Source organism: Oikopleura dioica, chromosome PAR (genome assembly GCF_907165135.1).
Source record: "Oikopleura dioica chromosome PAR, OKI2018_I68_1.0, whole genome shotgun sequence".
NCBI lineage: Eukaryota > Metazoa > Chordata > Appendicularia > Copelata > Oikopleuridae > Oikopleura > Oikopleura dioica.
The window spans coordinates 10,772,266-10,794,522 of NC_137293.1; the positions used below are offsets into that span (position 1 = coordinate 10,772,266).

At 42.4% G+C, this 22,257-nt stretch overlaps 12 protein-coding genes across 12 annotated transcripts in view; 5 read left to right on the plus strand and 7 right to left on the minus strand.

The window, feature by feature from the left end:
* Nucleotides 1–28: 28 nt before the first annotated feature.
* Nucleotides 29–3,259, minus strand: LOC145701788 (nucleolar complex protein 2 homolog). The gene is made up of 8 exons (XM_081779004.1): nt 2,000–3,259; nt 1,779–1,905; nt 857–1,185; nt 687–813; nt 543–647; nt 401–493; nt 205–352; nt 29–162 (listed from the first exon to the last, which is right to left on the minus strand). Exons 1-8 carry the CDS (start codon nt 3,253–3,255, stop codon nt 29–31), a joined length of 2,319 nt encoding a protein of 772 aa, XP_081635130.1. The 5' UTR covers nt 3,256–3,259.
* LOC145706068 (transmembrane protein 256-like) lies at nt 1,245–1,759 on the plus strand. The gene is made up of 2 exons (XM_081783585.1): nt 1,245–1,366; nt 1,429–1,759. The coding sequence occupies exons 1-2, from the start codon at nt 1,280–1,282 to the stop codon at nt 1,738–1,740; spliced, it is 399 nt and encodes a 132-aa protein (XP_081639711.1). The 5' UTR covers nt 1,245–1,279; the 3' UTR covers nt 1,741–1,759.
* A 453-nt stretch (nt 3,260–3,712) lies between the features above and the next one.
* LOC145702235 (large ribosomal subunit protein eL21-like) lies at nt 3,713–4,351 on the minus strand. Its single transcript, XM_081779449.1, has 3 exons — nt 4,197–4,351; nt 4,015–4,143; nt 3,713–3,972 (listed from the first exon to the last, which is right to left on the minus strand). The coding sequence occupies exons 1-3, from the start codon at nt 4,302–4,304 to the stop codon at nt 3,727–3,729; spliced, it is 483 nt and encodes a 160-aa protein (XP_081635575.1). The 5' UTR covers nt 4,305–4,351; the 3' UTR covers nt 3,713–3,726.
* On the minus strand, nt 4,231–5,839 carry LOC145702236 (uncharacterized). The gene is made up of 2 exons (XM_081779451.1): nt 5,593–5,839; nt 4,231–5,460 (listed from the first exon to the last, which is right to left on the minus strand). The coding sequence occupies exons 1-2, from the start codon at nt 5,675–5,677 to the stop codon at nt 5,162–5,164; spliced, it is 384 nt and encodes a 127-aa protein (XP_081635577.1). The 5' UTR covers nt 5,678–5,839; the 3' UTR covers nt 4,231–5,161.
* A 43-nt stretch (nt 5,840–5,882) lies between these two features.
* On the minus strand, nt 5,883–7,030 carry LOC145706064 (uncharacterized). Its single transcript, XM_081783581.1, has 4 exons — nt 6,775–7,030; nt 6,416–6,712; nt 6,098–6,370; nt 5,883–6,054 (listed from the first exon to the last, which is right to left on the minus strand). The coding sequence occupies exons 1-4, from the start codon at nt 7,028–7,030 to the stop codon at nt 5,921–5,923; spliced, it is 960 nt and encodes a 319-aa protein (XP_081639707.1). The 3' UTR covers nt 5,883–5,920.
* Nucleotides 7,031–7,054: 24 nt separating this feature from the next.
* On the minus strand, nt 7,055–8,119 carry LOC145701789 (uncharacterized). The gene is made up of 3 exons (XM_081779005.1): nt 7,863–8,119; nt 7,544–7,799; nt 7,055–7,494 (listed from the first exon to the last, which is right to left on the minus strand). Exons 1-3 carry the CDS (start codon nt 8,110–8,112, stop codon nt 7,113–7,115), a joined length of 888 nt encoding a protein of 295 aa, XP_081635131.1. The 5' UTR covers nt 8,113–8,119; the 3' UTR covers nt 7,055–7,112.
* A 60-nt stretch (nt 8,120–8,179) lies between these two features.
* The window catches only part of LOC145706051 (uncharacterized), a 93,624-nt gene continuing 79,546 nt past the window's right edge, over nt 8,180–22,257 (minus strand). Inside the window, exons 2-10 of the mRNA XM_081783566.1 lie at nt 10,045–10,274; nt 9,853–9,997; nt 9,590–9,814; nt 9,418–9,543; nt 9,234–9,377; nt 8,996–9,192; nt 8,752–8,952; nt 8,465–8,707; nt 8,180–8,424 (exon numbers count right to left, since the gene is read on the minus strand). Coding sequence (XP_081639692.1) covers nt 8,319–8,424; nt 8,465–8,707; nt 8,752–8,952; nt 8,996–9,192; nt 9,234–9,377; nt 9,418–9,543; nt 9,590–9,814; nt 9,853–9,997; nt 10,045–10,259 — 1,602 coding nt within the window. The 5' untranslated portion in view covers nt 10,260–10,274 and the 3' untranslated portion in view covers nt 8,180–8,318. The remainder of the gene's footprint in view (nt 8,425–8,464; nt 8,708–8,751; nt 8,953–8,995; nt 9,193–9,233; nt 9,378–9,417; nt 9,544–9,589; nt 9,815–9,852; nt 9,998–10,044; nt 10,275–22,257) is intronic.
* LOC145702507 (5'-nucleotidase domain-containing protein 1-like) lies at nt 10,296–11,869 on the minus strand. The gene is made up of 4 exons (XM_081779740.1): nt 11,717–11,869; nt 11,296–11,671; nt 10,657–11,193; nt 10,296–10,619 (listed from the first exon to the last, which is right to left on the minus strand). The coding sequence occupies exons 1-4, from the start codon at nt 11,779–11,781 to the stop codon at nt 10,383–10,385; spliced, it is 1,215 nt and encodes a 404-aa protein (XP_081635866.1). The 5' UTR covers nt 11,782–11,869; the 3' UTR covers nt 10,296–10,382.
* LOC145706058 (SUMO-activating enzyme subunit 1-like) lies at nt 12,084–13,721 on the plus strand. Its single transcript, XM_081783575.1, has 7 exons — nt 12,084–12,234; nt 12,307–12,462; nt 12,507–12,520; nt 12,756–12,861; nt 12,905–13,080; nt 13,122–13,261; nt 13,307–13,721. The coding sequence occupies exons 1-7, from the start codon at nt 12,169–12,171 to the stop codon at nt 13,555–13,557; spliced, it is 909 nt and encodes a 302-aa protein (XP_081639701.1). The 5' UTR covers nt 12,084–12,168; the 3' UTR covers nt 13,558–13,721.
* On the plus strand, nt 13,689–16,848 carry LOC145706049 (uncharacterized). Its single transcript, XM_081783565.1, has 7 exons — nt 13,689–14,081; nt 14,608–14,751; nt 14,792–15,919; nt 15,964–16,183; nt 16,230–16,486; nt 16,529–16,611; nt 16,653–16,848. Exons 1-7 carry the CDS (start codon nt 13,689–13,691, stop codon nt 16,693–16,695), a joined length of 2,268 nt encoding a protein of 755 aa, XP_081639691.1. The 3' UTR covers nt 16,696–16,848.
* Nucleotides 16,881–18,340, plus strand: LOC145706059 (putative divalent cation/proton antiporter TMEM165). Its single transcript, XM_081783576.1, has 4 exons — nt 16,881–17,039; nt 17,080–17,312; nt 17,355–17,552; nt 17,591–18,340. The coding sequence occupies exons 1-4, from the start codon at nt 16,894–16,896 to the stop codon at nt 17,869–17,871; spliced, it is 858 nt and encodes a 285-aa protein (XP_081639702.1). The 5' UTR covers nt 16,881–16,893; the 3' UTR covers nt 17,872–18,340.
* LOC145706048 (ribosome quality control complex subunit NEMF-like) lies at nt 18,346–22,257 on the plus strand. The gene is given in 8 exon segments (XM_081783564.1): nt 18,346–19,518; nt 19,601–19,751; nt 20,218–20,383; nt 20,432–20,609; nt 20,766–20,917; nt 20,919–21,175; nt 21,243–21,915; nt 21,959–22,257. Coding segments are annotated over 8 exon segments (2,931 nt in total). The 5' UTR covers nt 18,346–18,368; the 3' UTR covers nt 22,163–22,257.

Sequence of the window (22,257 nt, forward strand, 5' to 3'; positions counted from 1 at the left end):
ATTTTCAGGTAGAATACCAGTCGACAGCTTAGAATGTATCAAGACTGAATTCTTCCACTTTATCCTTCTTTCCTTTCGTAAGTTTCTTCTTTTCTGACTTCGACATTCTCGAAATATCAACTTCTGGCTCTTCTGCTTCTTCGTCTTCTTCTCTTTCACCATCTATAATTGTCGGTGAAAAAGTCTTAGCTCTTTCATTCTTACCTGATGCATCGGAGTCGACATTCTCGGCCATTCTTTCGAACTCAAGTCTGTTCTTTTCTCGCTCAGCTTGGCCTTCCTCGGATTCCAGGTACTCTTTGAGTCCCTTTTCTGCTTTGGGAATGTGTCCTTGCAGCTTCTCTTTCCTCTCCTGAATTGAAAATTAATAATTATTCTTGCTCTCGGTAAGGCGAAAAACCTGATCTTTGGCTCGTTTATATGATGCAAGCTCTGCCATAAGAGGAGTGCCTTCATCATAAATCTTCTTTTGCCATTCTTGAATTTCTTCCAGCTGATGAGGTTTCAATTTTGACTGAATGTAACTCGTAACTTTTTCTAACGAATGGACAGTACCTTTTCTCTTCGGTTTCAATGTACTCAATGTTCTTCTCCATAATCCCATGAAGCTTTTTGATGCTATTCCTGTGACTTTTATTCTTCGTATCCTAACAAGAATCAAAGCGATGATCTAACAAGATTCCTACCTTTGAAAACTCTCGCATACGCTTCATCGCCATTCTGACAATTTCTGGAAAGTCGATTCTGTGGCTAATAGCAGCTGAGTACGTAAATGCTACATCATAAAGCTCATCCAGGATTTTGTCTGGTAATCTGCGATAATTTTTGATAAAGACAGTAACCTTCTGATCTTTACCGTTTATTGTTGACTTGGCCCGAAGAGAGCTTCAAAGCAATTTGAAAGTCCGGAAGAATGTTTCCCTGATTCAAGTCACCTTCCATGAGGACTTGTTGAGATGGAGCCTTCGATCCAGTGGGCAAGAACTTGAACAACTCGAGAATATACGGCCAGAGAGGGATGTACTTTTGCTCCGGTCCACAGAGCAGCAGGGCACATCTGATCATATGAAAGGTCAGAGGCGAAAGTCTCGGCGAGCCGGAGATAATGTCGAAAACACCGAAGATGATCTGGATCAAAGGAAGATAGAGCTCGTCCAGCGCTGGAGTCGTCACAAGAATCTTCGACTTTTACAAGGGCTTACGTAACGATGACGTCACGCTTATCTCAAACTTGATCGGGTAAAAACGCCAAAGAAAAAAATACAAAAAAGAGGTGAAAATGCAGGCGAGAGTCAAGTTTATCCATCGAATTGCCGCTGTGAGCGGGTGCTCGGCAGTCGCTCTTGGCGCGATCGGGGCTCACAAGGTAAATTTAAAAAACTAACTGAATGAAAACTAGAATTTTAACGCTTCATGTTTGTATCTAAGGTAAAACCCGTCACCCAAACTCATCAATACGAAAGCTACACGACCGCCAACCGATATCATTTCTATCATACGATGGGCCTCTTTACTGCACAATTTTCCTCCTATCCGCTACTTACAGCTGGCCTTTTCGGCGTCGGAATGCTGATGTTTTGCTCTGCCGCTTACATGGAAGGCCTTACTGAACTTCCAGATCTGGAAGGCGCGTCCTGGGCCGAATACATGAAGAGAACGAAAGACGAGCATAAATTCGTCTTTCTCATGCCGGTCGGAGGCACCTGCTTTATGCTCGGCTGGCTCTCCCATATCTTATAAATCTACTTCTATCTTTCGAAATTTCGTAAGCCCTGTACCCATAAAGAAACTGCGGATAAAAATTGCCAATTACAAATCGTCCTTCTCGTATCTTTCGAAGCATTCATTAGCGCTTTTCTGAGGTGAATTGCCAGCTGACGAATATACAGGAATCCGTGTTGATAGCTGAATAATCTCAATTAAAAAGCACTTTAAAATTTCTTAATTGGAAAGAAATGGCGAAATTTTTTGATTGAAAAATTGCGAGATAATTGCTTACCATACGACGTCGTTTAATTTATAAAGCTCGATCAGGCAGTTCTGCATGAAATAAATATTCGGCAAGGTGCTTGTATTGACAAATTTGGCATTTGCAAGGTAGGCTTTGTACATCATTCGCATTGTGCCTTCAACTGCATCCGGTTTATGTCGCAGGACTTTATGAATCGTTAGGAAGGCCTGTACTCGTTGAGTCTGCTCCTCCGATTTCGCCCAGACTCCGACGACTGCTTTTAGGAGAGGCTTCGTCATGGTGGAGGCCATGAACAGAATGGAAGTGTTTCTGATAGTCGTGAGCAAATTATTCTGAGCACTCTTATCCAGCAATCGTTCGAGCAGCGCCAGATAGGCCTTGAGAAGCAATTTGATCGGCCGCCGAAGCTTTTTCCAAAGTTTGTGTTGCATGAGCTGGCCTGGTTTTGAGTTTTCTTCCAACTCGAATAATTTGAAAAGGCAGGGAGGCACTTTTGCGATCGCAGCGGTGCACAACTCTGGGAAAAGATTTCCAGTCGTTTTCACTTTGGACAGGAACTTCTTGTCGTGCTTGTTTTTCTCGCCACCGTCTCTTGAATCCAACTGCACGATGCTCGAGTATAACGTTGTCGCTATTCTGTCAACTGGTCTATGAAAGCCGGATTCCAGTTGTTCGATCCAACTATTCAGTTTTTCCGAAGTAATGAGCTTTTTGTCCGACTCAGGATCATCCATTTCCGCCTCGTCGTTATCAGAATCATTATCGAGCTGGAGACCCCCATCAAAATCCATTTCATCGAGTTCTTCTTCGTCTGAGCTCATTTCGGCGAAATGACCCGCATCTGACTCTGGATCATCTTCCTTTTCTTCAGATGGCTCTTGATCCATTTCTTCCTCTTCATCATCAGAAAAATCAACGTCGTTTTCAATCTTATCGAAAAGCTCTTCTCCTTCATCATCTTCCACAGAATTTTTGTCTTCTTTTTCCTCCTCGGAATCAGAGCCTGACAATTCGTGATCTCCATCTGCGAAGTCTAAGAATTCCTGATCAACGCCTTCTCCTTTCAAAAACTCCATGAAGTCTTCTGTGCTTTCCGCTTCAACCTTTTCTTTAATGGCAGGTGCTTTTGGCGCTGTTTTCTTGCTTCCACTGTTTGGTTTAGCGGTTGCCACTTTAGCTGGCTTAGTTTTGGTAACTTGAGGCTTTGAAGCAGTCACAGAGACTCCGCTATCGCCATCAAGAAGGGCCGATAGTTCTTTACGACTTCGCTTCCTCTTCACCATTCTATAAGATTTCAAGGTCAAATACTTCCCCCTTCTTCTCCCGATCATTAGCCACACGACTTCCCACCTCGTCCCTAATTAGCCCTTTTGATGTATCTACTTATTGATATTTATTTAACATTCCTAGAGAGCCAGCCCGACAAAATTAACATCCAAGTGAGAACCGACCAAAGCGAATATAAAGGCGGCAAAGATGGATACATCAGTAGAGAACAAGGAGAACTATTATTGAGATCAGGGCGATGTCAACCATTCTGTTACTAAAGGTGGACAGATATTTTAACTCCAGAAGTACACAATGGTTGAGATTGCACCGATTCACGCTCGACCGAAATACTGAAAAGCCTGCAATAAAATAGAGACACAGAAACGAAGAGTTTTTCTCGAGGAGATTTTGATAGCGGAATCGTCAAAATTGTCAAAGAGAAAGACTCAAAATGTGTACAAGTCCAGAATTCGAATAGTCTGTATTTAGATAATGAATTCGTATGGAATAGGGGCGACCATCTCGGGTTCTTTGCCGAAGAGCTTGACGGTGTGAGCAGGTCGGGGCTGGACGTTGATTCGCTTGACATCAACGAAGGTGCCGGCCTTCTTGGCCTCAGCGATTCGAGCGTTGTTGGTCTTGACTCGGTCGAGGAAACCCTGTCGGGACTTGGAGTGTCGGACGTGCTCGATTCGGAGGTTCACTCGCTTGGCGATGATTCGTCCGTTGTGCTACAGCAGTGATCAGAAATTTGACGACAGAGGGAAAAATACCTTCTTGTTGACGATAACACCGACGGCCTTTCGAGAGACGTTGAAAACTCGGCCAGTGGTTCCGTGGTAAACCTTGTGGGGCATACCCTTCTGGACGGCACCATCACCCTTGATGTCGACGATGTCTCCCTAAAATCAACTGTAAGGATTCGCTTACAAGCTGCAAAAAGCTCTCGCTTTACCTTGTGGTAGTTGGCGAAGTAGGTCTTCAAGCCAATAACTCCCTTCTTTCGGAAGTCCTTGGAGAACATGTATCGGGTACCACGACGAGTACCTTTAGGGTTGGTCATTGTGTCCGGTTTTCAATCTAAACAACACGTTCGTGGATAACTTTATAAGCAGGTGAAATGTAATTGCAGTGGCGACTTGTGCAAATTAGGGTTGGTCATTCGTTCGGACAGTATGTTTTTACTAGCAGTCTTTTGAGAAGTGATTCAATCTTCCTCTTGAAGAAGTAGTACATTATCACAATGGGATGTTTCCATTGAGGTCGTGCTTTCGTGGCGAATCATTCCTTCTATCTGCTGGCTTTCAGCAACATCTTCGTCTTCGTCTTTTCTTTCGACAAGGGTTTTCCCTTGTCGTTCGCAATCTATTCGGAAACTCGCCCCATGAAGGGACGAGTATTGCCATTAATCTGCGTCTTGCATTATGAGACGGCTGATGACCATCAGACATCAACCAATCTCTCATTCGAAAGATCCTCAAGCTGGGGATCTTCAGTCTTCTTCGAATCATCTGAAGACAGCAGCGAACCCAAAGGCCCGCCACTGCCTCCACATGTCGTCGCTACATTCGGGTGTCCGGGACCGGCTGATCCCGTCAGTCTTTCTCGCATTCTTTTTCTCCATTTATTTTCTCATTTTCGTCTCTTCTTTAAGACAATGACTTCCTCCTCTTCTTCCGACGACGAGGAAGCTTCTCGAATGGCTCGCTTCTTCGGCATGAGCTCATCGAAGAGCGCACCCATTTGGCAGGGTTCTTGTTCTGGTGCGCTCTTCACGACTTCTCCTGTATCTTCCGCCTGAAGTGTTGCTGGTTTTGGCGGGAGATCAAGAGCATCGCCGGACTTTACTTTTTGAGAATTTTTAATTTGAAAATTTAACTAACTTTCTTAGATTTGAAGCAAAGAAAGATAGCGTAGTAATCATACAAAATAATAAAAATCCTTTCCTATCAAAGACCTGATAGTAGCCAAACAAGTCACTGCCGCCAATAAATTCGGCAAATAACCGTCCCCCATCCGAATCTCCAGCATGCTTTCTTTCGCCGCGAATTCGCACTTTCGCACGACTTCTTGGACGTCTTCTTCGCTCATCCTGGTGACACGGTCGGGGGCCTTTTGGTTCGACTTCAGCAAGAGGCCATGAGTTGTTAGGCAGCGGACGACGGAGGACAACGCTTTGTGGAATTTGAAGCTCCTACAGGCGTTCTTCATCTTGTAGACTAAATAATCATTAGCAGCTTTATTTTTCTAAATCGTCTAATAAAATTGATCCGATAAAATTCGAAGAATAAAATAGAAAGTTTCCGTCAATGACTCATCAATAGAAAATCTGCTAGAATTTCTTCTCTTACCTATGCATTTCAAATACACAGCCTCTTTGGTGAAGTTTCCGCCATCTCTGCACCAGATAATTCTCTTGTCCTCTGCCGAAGTCATCGACGTAGTAACGAGCAAAAGCGTAATTCTTTCTCGGCGGCGAATCTCACTCCACGGTGTGCGTCCAACGGGGCTTCTGATTGGCTACTGCGCCAGCGTCGTCACGGGAGTGGCTGGTTCTCGAAAGAAACTTTTCTGAGGCACCAATTCGAATTTTTCAATTTCTCTAAAAAGCGAAAACGCGTCAAAGACAAACCCACCGAGATCTTTATCTAAGAGATAATAACTCGTTTTCGGTATAACTTATTTATAAATTTTCTTATAGTAAACAGGAGAATTTTCTGAAAGGCTAGAGAATTGATTTTTGAAATGCTTCTCATCTGTCCCAGGAATATCTGCTCCCGAATTTAGATGTATTTTCTCACTTTCAGGAAGAACTGAAGAAAAGTTAATAATCTTCAGATACAGTCATCTTCTTACTGAATGGTTTGAAGGGGAAAAATTCCTGTATTTCGTCTTTTGGATTGTCCTCTCCAAGATTATGCATCCGCAAATTTAAATAATGTAGAACTTCTTCATATGAAAGAACTTTCTCTTCGACTGGATCGTAGAATCCTGCGATTTTGCGGACACAGGATTGATGAATCTGTCCGAATTCTCTTGATGTTCTCAGGTTCCGATTTCGATACAGGTTGCTTCCTTTTGTGTAGAATTCCATCGTTTCTTTTATTCTTTCATAGAACCACATAAATCCTCAACATTTCTACTTACAAAAATTCCACAGAATCTCGTCTCTACCTAATCTTTGATTCGTATAAAATGGTCGAAAATCCGTGTCGTCCGTCCCAAGCCACAAATGTTCCTTCCTGATTTCTATCTTGCATCCCTGTATCCTGACAGTATCACCCTCAGTTCCCAGTACCCTCAACACCGATTTGGGCTCGCGAAAAGAAGACAATAGCATTTTGTTGGGCTCGTAGCGGTGTCGTTTGTTCATCATTTTTTCGACCAAAACTGCATCTCCTGCAGCAGGTTGCTCGTCGGATAAGATTGGGAATATGGAAGGACACCTGCTCGTCAGTAAGAACTCGGTGGCTTGAAGAGAGTTGAAAGAGAACTTTTGAGAAGACGGCAATACATATAGGTATTGCCAATACCTATATTTTTCGGTGAAATTCCTTCCTCACGCCATAGTTTCCAAAGAACTGGGAGCGCGTTTATCTGAGGCTGGTGGAGAGCCGCGTACAAGCAAGAAATCCCCAGGGTAAAACCGTATACAAGAAATCGAAACTTATCAAGTCTCTTTTCGGCTTCGCGGGTAAACTTCCAATCTTTGAGCTTGAACTTCTGATACCTGAGGACTTTTTGGAAGGAAAACTGTTGAGCTGCGTTTCGCGTGATCAAGGAATTCATTCTGAAGACAGAATAAATTGGCGGTTTCAATCAGTTCGAAATTGAGGTACAGAAAATCAAGAAGAGCAAAGAACTGAATCATTCACTGAATCGCCAAATCAATAGCTAGAATAATGCAACTGAAACCGTTTGCGACAACAATTGTGCATAAAATATAAACATATCGTTTGTCCGATGGAAGTTTGCAAATATCATTCACAAAAGAAGAAATCGTTGTTAAACTGGAGCAAAACCCCGTGAGAACTCCTCCCAAAGTCCACTTCAAGTGATCGAAAGAGTTGACTTCTTCGGTCAGATTCGTGTTTCGTCTGATAACAACGAAGAGTATTGAATAAATAATGCTCCCGAGAATATTCGCGAGAAATGTTCCAAGAGGATATCCTCGCCAGCCGTTGAACTGCTTTCCAAAAAAATGCCTGAGAAGCGCTCCGAAAGGACCAAGAAGTGTGGCGAACCAAATAAGACTTGAAAAAATAAGTCGTCAAAAATAAAAAAGTACGCAAGTTTGGTTACCGTGTTTTCTCAAAAATACCGCACAGGAAAGAAAACAAGACAACGAGCAATCCAAACATTATCCTCGTTGTTATCAAAAACTTCGAAGAAGAATCGATCGCTTTTAGCTCGCTCATCTTTTGACCAAGATCTTTGCCACAATTCAAGGCTCCAACGAAACAAAATAATCCGACTATCCACGTTACAATAGAAGTCCCCTTTTCATACGAACCAAGGGAAGAATCAAAGAACGTTAGAGCTTGTTGATGATTCCATCCTTTCAAGGCTCATTTTTGTTCAGAGTCTGAACTTCAGACAAACATTTCCCGATAAATAAAGCCTTGCCCTGAAAAAGTAGTGAAACAACCGCAAAAGCCAGTTGTCAATCCCGTTGCTATCAATGATTTCCTCAAGTTGCCAAAGAAGCCGATGAAAAAACAACCTGCCAAGTTGGAGAAAAACGACGAATAATAAGGATGACCCTGGAATGTTTCAATAGGCAAGGCCAAACGATCAAGTCCTATTCTTGCTAAGACCCCGAAAAATCCGAATAACGAGATCGTTACGATTTCTGAAGCCTGCGATGACATTTCTAAAAGACAACGGCTCTTGAATGGATTCAAATTTCCGATTGTTTAAAATGTGAGTGTGTCGTGATTTATGGCAGTTGGGTCCTGTTTTGAAGCAAAATGGTACAGGGTTGAACTCTTACTGCCTCTTTTGTTAGGCGCGAGTTTCCTACAGGAAAAAATGTGACAAGGAATAAAGGTGTCTGGTGAACTTATATTTTACATGTTTAGAGTCGTTTTCCAAGGTTTAATTCATCTAGTTTCGATCCGTAAGCAGTGTGGATTTTCCCAAGTGCTGTTCGGCACTCATTTCGTAATTTTCTCAGTTCGACTCTAAAAATGCTTCAGAAATTGGTATCATTGTCCGGTTTACCGTTGATTATTGTTTCGCACAAGCATGTCGAGATTTTGCCCCATTCTTGCGAAGAGTTTCAGTGCTTTGGGCAGACATTCAAGAGTAACGCCGGCGCGATCTTCAGATGGAGCGCAAGCTAGAGTGTTTGAAACGGCGATCATCGCCAGTCGAACTGCATTAATATCCGTCAGTATTGAAACTGTCTTGAAGTCAGGACGCTCTTCAAGCCAGTAACTGATCGGGCGAATTTCAAAGAAAGCACTAAAATAATGTGTTATAACGTCAATTAGCAAAAGATTGCTTACTTTGCGCAGTTTCTAGCGCAGTCGACGATCTTCTGATTCATGTTGTCCTTGAGAGAATCAGCCCAGAGAGCAAGTCGCTCTGAGAGTGCTGGCTTTTTCTCTTTTTCGTTTAGGAAATGGGATCTTGGTTGGGTAACTGTCATTGTTGCGGATCGGCCAGGACTTGTCTGGCCTGAAGTCTTTGACCACAAGAAACTTCTTCTACAAAACAGTCAACTATCAGTCATCTATCTAGTTTACTTACGAAGGACTGTTGAGTTGAGGAGTAGCAACAGTGGGAGTTGAAAATACATCATTCTTCAAAGTTCTATTTTGGACAGGAGTTTTCTGTATTTTTGGCTTTGGAATGCTGATATTCTCAATGTTTTTGTTGAACTTATCCAATGTTTTGTAGCATTCGCCCCAAACAGCTCTCCACACTTTTGGCTTCCCACCAGGAATCTGAAACCGACTAGTTTTTGGATGGGTAGGGTTGAGCTAACCGAAAGTTGGAAGAGCTGGCTTCGACGAGGATCGCGATATCGCGTCAGAATTGCAAGATCTTGGTAAGCTGAGAGCTTGTCGATTTCGTTCTTGGAAGAGAGGAGGCTGATCAAAGAGTCTTCTCCTTCGATGCTTGTGTCGATCTAAGGAGGATTGAAAGGAGGGGCAAGAGGTTATCTATACCTTATAAATTCGAGGATTTGTGGCAATCAGTTCAGTGAGAGAGAGGCAAACTCTGAGCATGCTTTGCGTGAGGAAAAACATCAGTCCAATCTTGAGATGAATTCGAACTCCAACAAGTGGCCAAAGCTGAAAAACCATCAAGAACATATTCGAGCAAGTAAAAGATTCTTACAGAGATTCCAAATAAGTAGGAAAAAATTGTCCACATCGGGAAGAAGGCTTTAAAAGCGTAGAATGCCGCCTCTGCTGATTCTTTCAAAGTTGGGACGAAAGAGATTTTGAATTTTTGCAGACGAGTGGTTCTGTGCGCGGAGAATTTGAGCATTGATCGGTCTTCTTTTACCAACTCGAAGTAAAAGTAGATACCGGAGAAGAGCCCAGAAAAGATCAAATATAACTAGGAATAATTTTTCCGTCTCTAAGTGAAAAAAATACCTTGACTGGTGTTTCTTGGATGTCAAATTCCAATACTGGATTCAGAATTGGTAAAAGATAGTGAAGGAGCATCCCCGCAACACAAAATGTGAGCAATTGTAGAGGATGGGCAGTAAACAATGTCAAAATTGCAAGTCGAGTTCGACTGAAAAGTGGTTAGGAAAGTGTGGTATTTAAGCTTGTTTTTTTTACCAGGGATTTGAGCGGCCACGGAGAAGAGGAACGAGAATAAAAATTGAGAGCGCGAGTGGAAGTGCGCAAACAAGCGATTTCACCCAAACGACGATGGAGAACAACTTGCCAAGCGTGAAGGTCTGTATGACATTAAGGACAACAAGGGAGGCGGAGGACACTAGAAGGACGATCAACGCGCAGGCTAGCGATAGCCCCGAGTCGACGTCTCCCATTTTTCTTCTGAAAACGTGACATGAAACAAAAATGAATAAAAAAGGTTTATCAGTTGTATTTGAAAGCAACGCATCAACTCAAAAAAGCAGGGAACTAAAATTCGAAACTCCGATAGGCTTGTTTTACGAAATGAAGATTTTCTCATTGAACTTGTGATCAAGTGGCAGAGAGGAAATTGACTCGATCATTGGAGTCACTAGAGCAGCGTGTTTGAATGCTTCTTGATAGAGGGGTGTATCTTCTAGCGGAACACTTTCCCAAGGTCCGTTTGATAAGATTGTACTTTCGCCGCTCTCTACGGCGTCTTGAGTTTTGAGGTTGAGCTCTTCCAGGAGATAGACTGGGTGCCAGTGCGCCACCTATTTATTAATTTATCGGTCTTGGCTTGAAGCTTACTTTTCGAGCAGAAATCACATCAGATTTGGAACTATCGCCAAAGTAGCATACTTCGAGTTGCTTATGATCTGGCCAATTCAACTGGCTTTTGAGGAAATTCATCAGCACCTTGTGATTTCCTTGCGAAAACCATCGATCTGTCGTCAGTCTAGCAGCAGGAATATCCGCGTAGTCCTGCTTTAAAGTGTAGAACTCCGAATCCATCGTGAAGAAATAAGGTTTTCTCGCATCTGCCAAGCACAAGTCGAAATACTTCCAGTAGTCCTCCGGCTCACCAGTCTTCTCGTCCACAAAGATCTTAGAGAGGATATATTTGGCAAAATCGGCATTGGAAGAGGTCATCAGGAAAACGAATTTCTTTTTTCTTCGCATTTCAAGAAGCCAGTTTTTGGTTTCCTTGGAACATGGGCGGATGAAATAATCAGGCTCGTTCTTGAGCCGAGGGAAGAAGAAGCCACGATCGACTTGAAACGCGTATGGTTCGTAACTGTACTCGAACGAGTTGAAGATGTCATCTTTGATCGTTTCTGGAGTGAACTGAAAAACATGTTTTATTGAATCCTACGACCGGAGATAGACACTTTTTCAACGCCCAGTTTTGACACCTTATAAAGCAGGCGATAATGAACTTGGACGCACCTCGATGAGCTTTTCCCGCTTTAATTTCGCGATTCTTTTTATCACCAGCGGAAGACCCAGTTCAAAGACATTTTCAATGTGATGCTGTTTTCCTCTGATCGACGCGCCGTTCTGCAAATATTGTTCGTAGCCTGTCCATTTTTTCGCGCTTTTATCGAACTCGCCTGTTTCCGGATTCCACGAAATCTTCACTTCTCCGTCTTTGCCTACTTTATCGATGGACATGTCTTCGAAGTTAACAACGAGTCCCTTGCCAAGAAAGAGCTTGTCTTCTTCACTCATCGGTTCTGCCAATTGAGATGGATAGTTTCGTTCTTGGACCAGGTATTTTACCACTGTTTCGAAGGTCACTTCCGCCATCGCCACAGTACGGTACCTGAAGGACAAGGAATAATAAAATGATAAAGAGAGGGTTTGTTACCGGGCGAGGGTCATGTCCATATCGAAACCAATCACAGGATAATCGTTCAGACAAAACTCACCCATTTCTGAAGACTATAATTTTGAGAAAAGAAATATAATTATCGAATGCCCAGAAACTTTGATAAGTAAGCAAAATCATCGAAATGATATTAAGGTGCCCTACTTCGACTTAATTCCCTTAGATACCGAGAATACCCCAAATAAAAGATCTCATCCCTTCTCGTTTTAGTTTCTCTGCGGGCATTTCCCGCCCTTGAATAGAAAAAATGGGACGGGCCAATCAGCGCGGTCATCCAACGATCGAACGCACTTTAAACAGCACTTTACTACAGAAAGCGATTTTCCGCTAGGCCCGATTCGAATCCCATCTGTCACTAGAACCGCCAGAATTCTGCTTTTCGGTTTAAAATTTTTAACTTTGATTTTTTAGAGATTTGAAAAGAAGGCACGATGACCGCTGAAAATAGAGAAGAACAGGAAGTTTCGGAGCAAGAAGTCACTCAATATGACCGACAGGTATGAAAAAAATAGAAGCTGTTATCGAAAAACCGATAAATTCAAGAAAATCGATGTAAAATCGTTTTTTAGATCCGCCTTTGGGGCTTAGATGGTCAGAAACGACTTCGAAACTCAAAAATTTGCGTTATTGGGCTGAGCTCTCTCGGCTCTGAAATCGTCAAGAATCTCACTCTTGCCGGTGTTGGCGAAATGGTGCTGATGGATGATCGAAAAGTGGACGAAAAGGTTTGTTTTCATGCAATTAATCGTTATCTATCTACCTTTTTCAGACTCTTCTCATGACAAGGGACGGTGGAAACTTCTTCCGTGCAAATTTGTGGAAACATGAATTTCACAAACGAAAATCTTCTTTTTCCTAGCAACTTCATTTCACTTTCTTGGGTACTCTAGTTCTCTTTTCATTGAAAAAATTGGAGTTTGCACGCGCCTCTGAGAATGTTGAGAAATCTTGACATTTGACATTCAAAGCTCGGATTAGCCTTTTCAAAGAGCTTATTTTCTTCTTTTCCATCGTCTTAAAGTGGCACAGCTTTCGAAAACCGCGCTTCTGCCAGCCTCGATCGAGTCCAAGAACTCAACCCAAACGTCAAAGTCTTCATTGCTCCTGGATTTACGTCCGATAAAGTACAACCCATGCAAAACTGAACACTGTAACACGAGTTTCTAGAACCTCGATTTCTTCAAAAACTTTTCCTTGGTTGTTATTGCCGTCATTCTACCGAAAGATGAGCTTTTGCGAATTACAGGCATCCTCAGGGAAGGAGGAATTAAACACATTGTTGGAGCTACTTTTGGAATGTATGGATTTGGATTCAATGACTTTTTGGAGCACGAGTACTCGCTGTAAGTCACTCTTTATCGAATATTTCTATCGAAGAATTCAGCACGAAAAATGAAAAAACAGAGCTTCGAAAGATCTCATTCAAGCCTCTTTCGGAAGCCATCAATTATTCTGAGAATGAAGTCACCTTCCCAAAGCGATACAAGAAAAACAAAGTCAGAGTTGCATTAAACTTATATGAAGGTGACTACTCGAAACTAATGACTCATTACTCATGCTCTTTTCTAGCGTATATAAGTGAGGATTTCAAGGCAAAGTTCGCAGAGTTTGAGAGCTTGAAAGGAATCGAAGACTGGGGTGAGGAATTCGAAGGCGACATTCCGCCGATTGGCGCCATTGTCGGCGGACTCATGGGCCAAGAAGCCATCAAAGCGATCGGACAGAAAGAAAGACCCATTTACAACACACTTCTCTTTGACGGAGACCGGATGGACGCGAAAGAGCTGCTCCTACCCAGGGGTGATCCTAAGGAAATCTAGAAATATTTTGTTCACAATCATCCCTCTTTGCTCAACAACTGCTGAAGTTACATGTATCCAGAGAGAGCTTTAGTCAAATTCAATGTTCTACTAATTGTTCTTTTCGCATTACTCTCACTGCCTGTTTGCGAATGCCTGTAATAATAAGTTCTTTCCCGATCAAACTTTTAGATCTTAGCATCTACGAATTTCAGAAATGTAAGATGGCCCCCTCGTACGAGCCGCAAATTCTGGAAGAACAAGATGATGACTTCGACCCAAAGACGGAAGACATCCACCAATACTGTAAAATCATCGGACTCGATCCATCGTCAGATCCAGATCTTGTGTGGATAGCGAAAGAAGGCATAATGGCGAAATTGCCACCTGATTGGAAAGCTGTGAATCAGGAGGGATACGGGCTCTATTATTTCAACTTTAAAACTGGGCAATCGATCTGGGAGCACCCAAATGATGAATATTACAGAGGCAAAGTTCGACAAGAGAAGTCCAAGAAAAAAGGCGGTGTTCGCTCGTCTTTTGAGGTATAATTTTTTCATCGGACATATTTTTAAATAGATCAGAAACTACCAATACCAATTATTAAACCGACCGCAAGCAAATCGCCTCTCATTAAAGTTCAAAGCCGACGAGCAATGTCTCCTCCTCCGGGAATGGAAAATCATTTGCCCACTCCACCAAGACTTCCAAAGAGCAGGTTAAATGCAGCACGAGCATTTATCCTTCATTTATCGGTCCATTTACGTCTCCAGTACACACGATCTTTATCAGCATTTTAGTGAGTTCACTTCCCCAAGATACGAAGCTCTGATTCAAAAAACGGAGTCGTTGGATAGCTCGAAATCAAAATCAGAATCAAGCAATACACCCAGAAAGCGTTCGTATAGCATTGATAAAAAGCCGCAAAAGTCAAAGTCTGAAGATTCATTGCCTGCCTCGCTTGAGCAAGTTGACAGCATTACACACAGCTACTCGGATTTTACCGAGGATTATCAAGTAAAGACGCAGGAGAAAGATGAAATAAGCGCTGATGTAATGGAAAATATTCAGTCTGACAATGGCTCAAAGCTCAATCCACTGAAAACGTCGATATCAATGTCATCAATCGACGATGTTGACGATTTGATGCGAAGCTCTAACGAGTCTTTTGGGCGGCTTGGTTATAAAAAACCAGTTCTCGGGGCTGAATCAAAGGTAAAACGGTATTTATTTTATCATTTTTAACTTCCTCTAGGATGACTCTGACTACAGCGATGAAAGCAGCGACAACAGCGAATCAGCTGGCAACAACATCCAAATGGATATTGGCGATTTGACCCCAGCAAAGGAATCAGTGAAGACACCGCCTGGAGATCACTTTGATATTGATGTCTCCCTAACAGAGTCATCTGATGTAAAAACTCCGTCAAAGTCGCACTCACAGAGTATTTCGAAGTCCTCCTCTCTGGCAGGCAATCGATTCTTGAAGAAATTGCCGGTGAAGTCAGACCAGAACTCTGCGAGTGAGTCGACCAACGGAGTGTCTGCTTCGAAGCAATCATACACTTCGGTTAGTTCAAGCGTCAAAAAAGCGCCCTCACTGACTCCACAATCGACCCGGCCAAAATCGTCTCGAGCTACTGAAATACCCTCTATCTCCGTTCAAATCGAGAAGAAACGAAAGGAAGAAGAAGCAAAAATCGAGCAAGAGCTTCGCGAAATCCAATTGAAGCTGCAAGAACAACGGCAAGAAAAGTACAATCAGCTTATGGAAGAGCACGACAAGGAGATTATGCGGATTCAAGATAGCATTCAAGAACTTACTGAGAATCAAAAGCAAGAGTCTTTTGGCGAATTAGAGAGCTTGAAGAAAAAGTTTGTCGATGACAAAGAAAAGATTCTGAAGGAAGAGACTGAGCGCCACGAACGGGAAATGTCAGAAAACTTGGAGAAGATAAGATCGGACTTTGCTCAGGAAAAATTGCGTGCGACTGAAAACGAGGAAAAGAGAATTCGCGCTGAACGTTTGAGAATGGAAGATAGTGCTGACAAAAGGTTCAAAGTGAAGACGGCCGAAATTACTGCTGAAATTGAAGCCAACGAAGCGGAACGAATTCGCCTATTACAAACACAATTAACGAAGCAGAAATACGAAACGCAAAAGCTTCAAGAGCAAGATAAAGACCTCTTCGAGAAACTGAGAAAATCAAGGCATGAAATTGAGGAACAGCACAAAGCGGAGCTCTTGGAAATGCAAGAAAATCATGAAAAACAGAAGCGCCAAATATTGAAGTCGCAAGAAAATGAAATCAAACGACTTGAAAGCAATCATCTTGATCACGTTTCAGCTTTGCACAAGTCTTTTGAGGATCGACTAGAAGCGGTAAAAATAACAATTTATTCTTTATAATTCTTATTTGATTTCAGACAAAAACAAACTTGGAAGACAAGCGCAGAGAATTTGACCGACGAGTAGAAAAATGGGAGGCCGACCACAGCACCCGAACAATGGCTTGGGCGTCGAGAAATTTAGAAAGAAAAAATGAGCATGAGCGGCAGACTCTTCAGGTTTCTATTAATCGACAGCCGGAAGTCTCGGACATGCCTCAGAACACGATGAATACTTCCAAAGAAAGCCACGGCTCAGGTACCTATTGAAATCATCGATGATCAATCATCTAACTAATTATAAGATCAACCATTGACAACAAAGGAGCTTGACGAAACAGCAAAAAGTCAAACTGGCCAGAAGAGCAGAATGCCCGAGCAGGATGAATCGAGCGACCGACCGGCGTCTTTGAGACTTCAAGAATATCTTAAATCGCTCGAAGAAAAGATAAACTCGTTCCAAGCACTAAGTAGATCTTCCGAGCCTGATTTTACATCAACGAGAAAGCCAAAAGCCCCTGAGAGTAGGTTCTATTCTTCAAATGATGTCTACAGCTCTGAGGTAAGACAACATTGAACAACCAGCGCTCACGAGTATTTCTAGCGCTGGCGATCGTATTTTGGTGAAGACTACAAATACATTCCTGCTAAGAGTATCCTCAACGACAGAATTATGAACGACTACAAGTATGTTAACTGCCCTCTTCTTTATCTTAAGCCTTTTTCAGAACGAAAAATCTCCGACGACATCCATTTTCTACCTCCCATTGATTCAACCAAGCTCCTCTTTCAAGCTCCTAACGACTCCCTCAATTTATTCGCTCTTCCGAATCAAATTCCGATGCTGTACAAAAATATTTTCTTTTATACTTCTGTAATTAATTCTTTCTTTTTCTTATTTTATTAAAAAGTTTTATTTTTCAACTCGTGGTATCAACATAATTCCTTGTAGAGAGTAACACTCGTTAAATGAACATGTGGAGAAAATTTTTGTTGCTTTCGATATCGGCGCTCGCTTTCGTTGCAGGCCAGGAAGTAGTCGATTCTGAAAGTAGTGAAGCCTCTGATAGTAGCTTGTCAGACGACTTGAAGCTGAAGATTGGAGAAGTCCCAGAGTAAGCCGATTCTCTCTGACCCTTTTTTATTCTCATTTAGACTCGGCTTCAACCATGGTTTCCTCTCCTCCCTCTCAGTCATTCTCGTTTCCGAAATCGGCGACAAAACATTCTTCATCGCGGCTATTATGGCGATGAAGTACAGTAGGCTTACAATCTTCTCGGGTGCCATTCTCGCTCTTGCAACGATGACAGTCATGTCTGTTTTCATGGGCGCACTTACGACGATCATTCCAAGATACATTACTTTTTACGTCTCTACTGGACTATTCGGTATGCAAGCTATCTATTTTTGATTTTAACCTGCATTTCAAGCTATTTTCGGGCTGAAAATGCTCAAAGAAGGCATCGATATGAAGCCTGACGCGGGACTTGAGGAAATGGAAGAAGTCCAGCAAGAGTTGAAAGAAAAAGACGAGGAGCGAGAGCGAAAATCCGGCGATATTGAGTCCCAAGGCCCTGTTCGAGCTTCTACGAAGCTTAGAAATTGCTTTTCTGCGGTTTTTCTTCAAGGTAATTTTTCATGAAAGCTCTTGAGCAACATGTTTTAGCGTTCACAATGACCTTTCTTGCCGAGTGGGGCGATCGAAGTCAATTGACAACGATTATCCTTGGCGCTCGCGAAGACATCCTCGGCGTGATCGTCGGCGGCATCCTCGGCCATTCAATTTGCACTGGAATGGCAGTTGTTGGAGGCCGTCTCATTGCTACAAAAATTTCTGTTCGAACTGTCACCATCATCGGCGGCGTCGTTTTCCTTATTTTTGCCCTTTCCGCGGTCGCGTTCCAAGACATGGACGAGCTCGAGCTTCCCTCCGATGCCTCTCCATGAGCTTAATTTATTATCTTCTGTTTTGTTTACCTAACAGCAGTTGTTTACGTGTATTCTGCAAATAGTTTTAACAATATGCTACCTTTTGCCTACTGGTGCGCAAGCAATAAAGTTATAAGAAAACCACCATTTTAATGGTATCTCTATCTCAATCGTTAGAATCAAATCATGTCCTCACTTCAAGATGCGAAATTATCGCAACGATAGCAAACTACCTATTATAATCAATAAATATCTAACCAGTTGTTGCTTTATGGACTATTTATAAATATTGATCACAAAACTTTATCTGCTCAGACAAATGGCTGATACTCGCCAAGAAGCACCTTTATTATATATTCTTTCCTGAACTTCTGTGCAATAAACCCTCCTCGATTTTTAATACTTATTTTCTTCCTATTCGTTTTCATTATATATATTTATCTCATCCCTCGCAAATTTCGTATTAAATAAATCAGAACTCCAAAAAGTCGACTTTTGAATATACGTTCTCAGACATGAAAACGCGTTTCACAGTTCTCGACATAAAAGCAGCGTTGGCCGAAATTCGGGCGAATTTATTGCATCACTATGTTCTGAATATCTACGACATAGATGCGAAAACATATCTGTTGAAATTACGAAAATGCGCTTCAAAGCATGTTCTTCTCTTCGAGTCTGGGACCCGTGTTCATCCTACGGAAATGGAGTGGCCCAAGAACACAGCTCCTTCGGGATTTAGTATGAAGCTGAGGAAGCATTTGAAGGGGAAACGGTTGATAAATGCTAGTCAACTTGGTTTCGATCGAATCATCGACCTTCAATTTGGAACATCAGCTTGTTTGGACGAGTATCATCTGATCATTGAGCTCTACGATCGTGGAAACATCATTCTTTGTGACCAAGACTACACTATTCTGAATCTACTCCGAGCTAGAACAGACAAAGCTACGGACGAGAGATTTGCTGTCCGGGAAACATATCCAGTTGCACAGGCTCAGCCTTTGAAAGAGCCGTATCTATCTGTTGAAGAGCTCCAGGAAAACGTCAAGCCATCTCAAGTCCAAGGGAACAAGAAGAAAAATAAGAACTTTACAATCGCCAAGCAGCTTAATTCAAGTCTAGGTTATGGAACTGATGTCATAGAACACTTCCTGATCGAACAGGGCCTTGACGTGGCCACAGCATCTGTTGTGCAAGACCCTGATGAGATTCTCGAATGCTTACAGAGCTGCTACGACTTTTTGAATTCCAACAAAACGAATTTCCAAGGCTACATATCGACCAAAACCGCCGACAACGTCCTCCAATATGTCGATTATCAGCCCTTTCTCTTCCATCAGTCTCAATCAGATAGTACCATTGAGCTTGAAAGATTCTCCCTTGCTGTTGATAAATTCTATGGCGAAATACAGTCGCAAAAGGCAGAACAAAAGATGGTCCAAGCAGAAAAGGCCGCAATGAAAAAGCTAGAAAATGTAAAGCTGGATCACATGAAGCGTCTCGAATCACTTAAACTCGCACAAGCCGATAATGTGAGAAAGGCGCAGCTAATTGAGATGAATTTGGAGCTCGTTGATTCCGCCCTAAATCAAGTGCGCTCGGCGCTCGCTTCTCAAATTGGCTGGGAAGAGATCGAGGAATTCCTCGAGGAGGGGCAGGATGAAGGCTCGAGTTTGAAATTGTATGTTATTTGAAATAATTTATTTCCTCGTCTCACATGAAGAAAAAATTATTCAAACTTGAAAAGGCGATCCGGTCTCCATCGCGATTAGAGAGCTCAAACTAAAGACAAATCAGATTGTGATGATGTTGAGCGAGCCTGATTACGATGACTCCGACTCGAGCTCAGAGGACGAGGACGGTAGCCAGAGCGAATACAACAAATCTGCGCGTGTTACGGACGGCTCAGATAAAATAATTAAAATAGCGATTTCGTCGACGCCGGTTCGTCTAGCCTCAAACAATTCTAATTCTCAGAGCGATTGAATTGATAATAATTACTGCGGCGCCTCTGGGTCTTTCTTATTTTATTTTTATAGCTCATGTTGAAAAATTATAACTTCGTAATCTCCAGTTTACAACTACGTCCTGAAGGAATAATTATACGCTTTGAATCCAGTTTTAGAGGAGGATTCATTTTTTTTTCTAAATTGCCTCGTCACAATGACGTTGTGTATAAACCGTTAATGTTTCCATCGTTATCGTAAATCTGTTATATTTTGGTCATTAATTACGTTGAGAAACTTTCGATATTTGCGTTTACGACATTTGTTTAAACAAATATGTCTGGAACTTCCTCAAAGTCTCCTTTTTTTGCTTCTTATGATTTATTTCTTGGCCACGAGCTGTCTGAGCCATCAATAGCCTTGACCTGTCTCTATCCGCGTTTGGCAATGCGAAAGCATTTTACGATTCTAAACGCGCCGCTGCTGACAAAGAGTCAAAAACCATTGACGCTAGTAAAAAGGCTTTGAAATCAGCCGAAAAGAAGACTAATGAAAGTCTCAAAAATATACAGACTGTTCGTCAAGTAAGTAGTTTTTTTACAAGAGCAAAAATTTTTGATGATATTGTGTAGGTCACGAAAGTGCGCAAACAAATGTGGTTCGAGAAGTTTTTCTGGTTCATTTCAAGTGAGAATTACTTGGTTATTGCCGGCAAGGACGCTCAACAAAACGAGACCATTGTCAAGAAATACTTGAAAAACGGCGATGTCTACGTTCACGCTGATATTCACGGTGCATCATCGTGCATTGGTAAGAATATGTTTCACTCTCCTTTATTGTTTTAATTTCATGGAAAAAGTTCTCGTGCTTTGTTTTCAAATATTTATCCAAGGGAGGGCGAAGTATTCACATGTGTGCTGAATAGCTCTACTTCGGTTTTACTCGTTTACAAAAGATTTTTTTCAGTGAAAAATATTGACCCTTCCAAGCCGGTTTCGCCGGTAACGCTTCACGAAGTCGGACATGCCGCGGTCTGCCATTCGGCAGCGTGGAATGCAAAGGTACTCACCTCAGCATGGTGGGTACATGCCAATCAAGTGTCCAAAACGGCGCCGTCGGGGGGAGTACTTGACCACTGGTAGTTTTATGATCAGAGGCAAGAAGAATTATTTGCCACCGAGTCAGCTCGTCCTCGGCTTTGGTTTCCTTTTCAAGCTCGATGATGCTTCTGTTGCTAGACATGCCGGCGAGCGGAGGATAAAAGGCCAAGCGAATGAAGTCGAAGAAGATGATATATCAGACCTTGTTGAAATCAAGGAAGAGAACGAAACCGAGCCCAAGTTAGAAGGCGAGAGTGATGGAGAATCTGACGGGAGGTATTAAATATTACTTTCCCGGCGCGTCCTAATAAGCGTTTTTATTAATCGCTCACAATAGATTTAGTGACGAAAAATCAGAAGCTCTCCAATTCCCGGATACAAAGATCGACATCAAGTATAATGTGGAGGAAGAAGTTGAAGAAATCGTCAATGTCGGTAAAGGTGCCGGAAAGCGAGAGAAGACCAAAGAGGAAAAGAAAGGTCGAGCGAAGCCAGCTTGGCAGTTGGAACATGAACAACAGAGAGCTGAAAAAGATAAATTCCGGAAAAAGAGAGGCAAAGCTGGAAAAGAAAAGAAAATGAAGCAAAAATATGGCGACCAGGATGAAGAAGATCGTGCTGCGATGATGGAATTCCTCGGTAGCGCAGGGGCGAAAAAACAATCAAAGAAATTCCAACGAGCGGAAAAGCGTGAGTTGAAGAAAGGTGGAGGTGCTCGTGGACAGAAAAAGGGGCCAAAAGAAAAGAAGGCCAACACTTTTGAGCGAGCAAACGAAGAACTGCCACCGCCTGAAGTGCTTCCGGAAGATCCAGATTGTAAAGCGGAAATGGTCATTGAGCAAATGAAAGAAGACGCGGACGAAGAGGAGATTACCAAGATGCTCGAAGAGGAAGGCTTTGTCGATGATGATGATATATCGATGCTCGACCAGCTCACGGGCAAGCCAACAGAAGAGGATTTAGTCCACTACGCCGTTCCAGTTGTGGCACCTTTGTCGAGTTTGCGCGACTACAAGGTACTTATTGTTTAAAGGTTAAAACTGTAATCATTCATTTCAGTATCATATCAAATTCGTCCCGGGAACAGGCAAGAAAGGAAAATCGGCGAAACAGGCGGTTAGTATTTTCTGTGGGAAAAAGGAAGCGCGCCAGGTAGAGATCGACTTAATGAGGGCAGTAAAGGATGAAGACATGACCCACAACATGCCCGGAAAACTGAAACTCGCTGGACAGCAAGTGCAAATGTACAAAAAGAAACACTAATGCTGCTTATCTATTTCATTTGCCTCTTCAAGTCACTCACTTCAAAGTTCTGTCGGTTCAAAGCTTTACAATAGGATAAATAAGTGATTCACAAA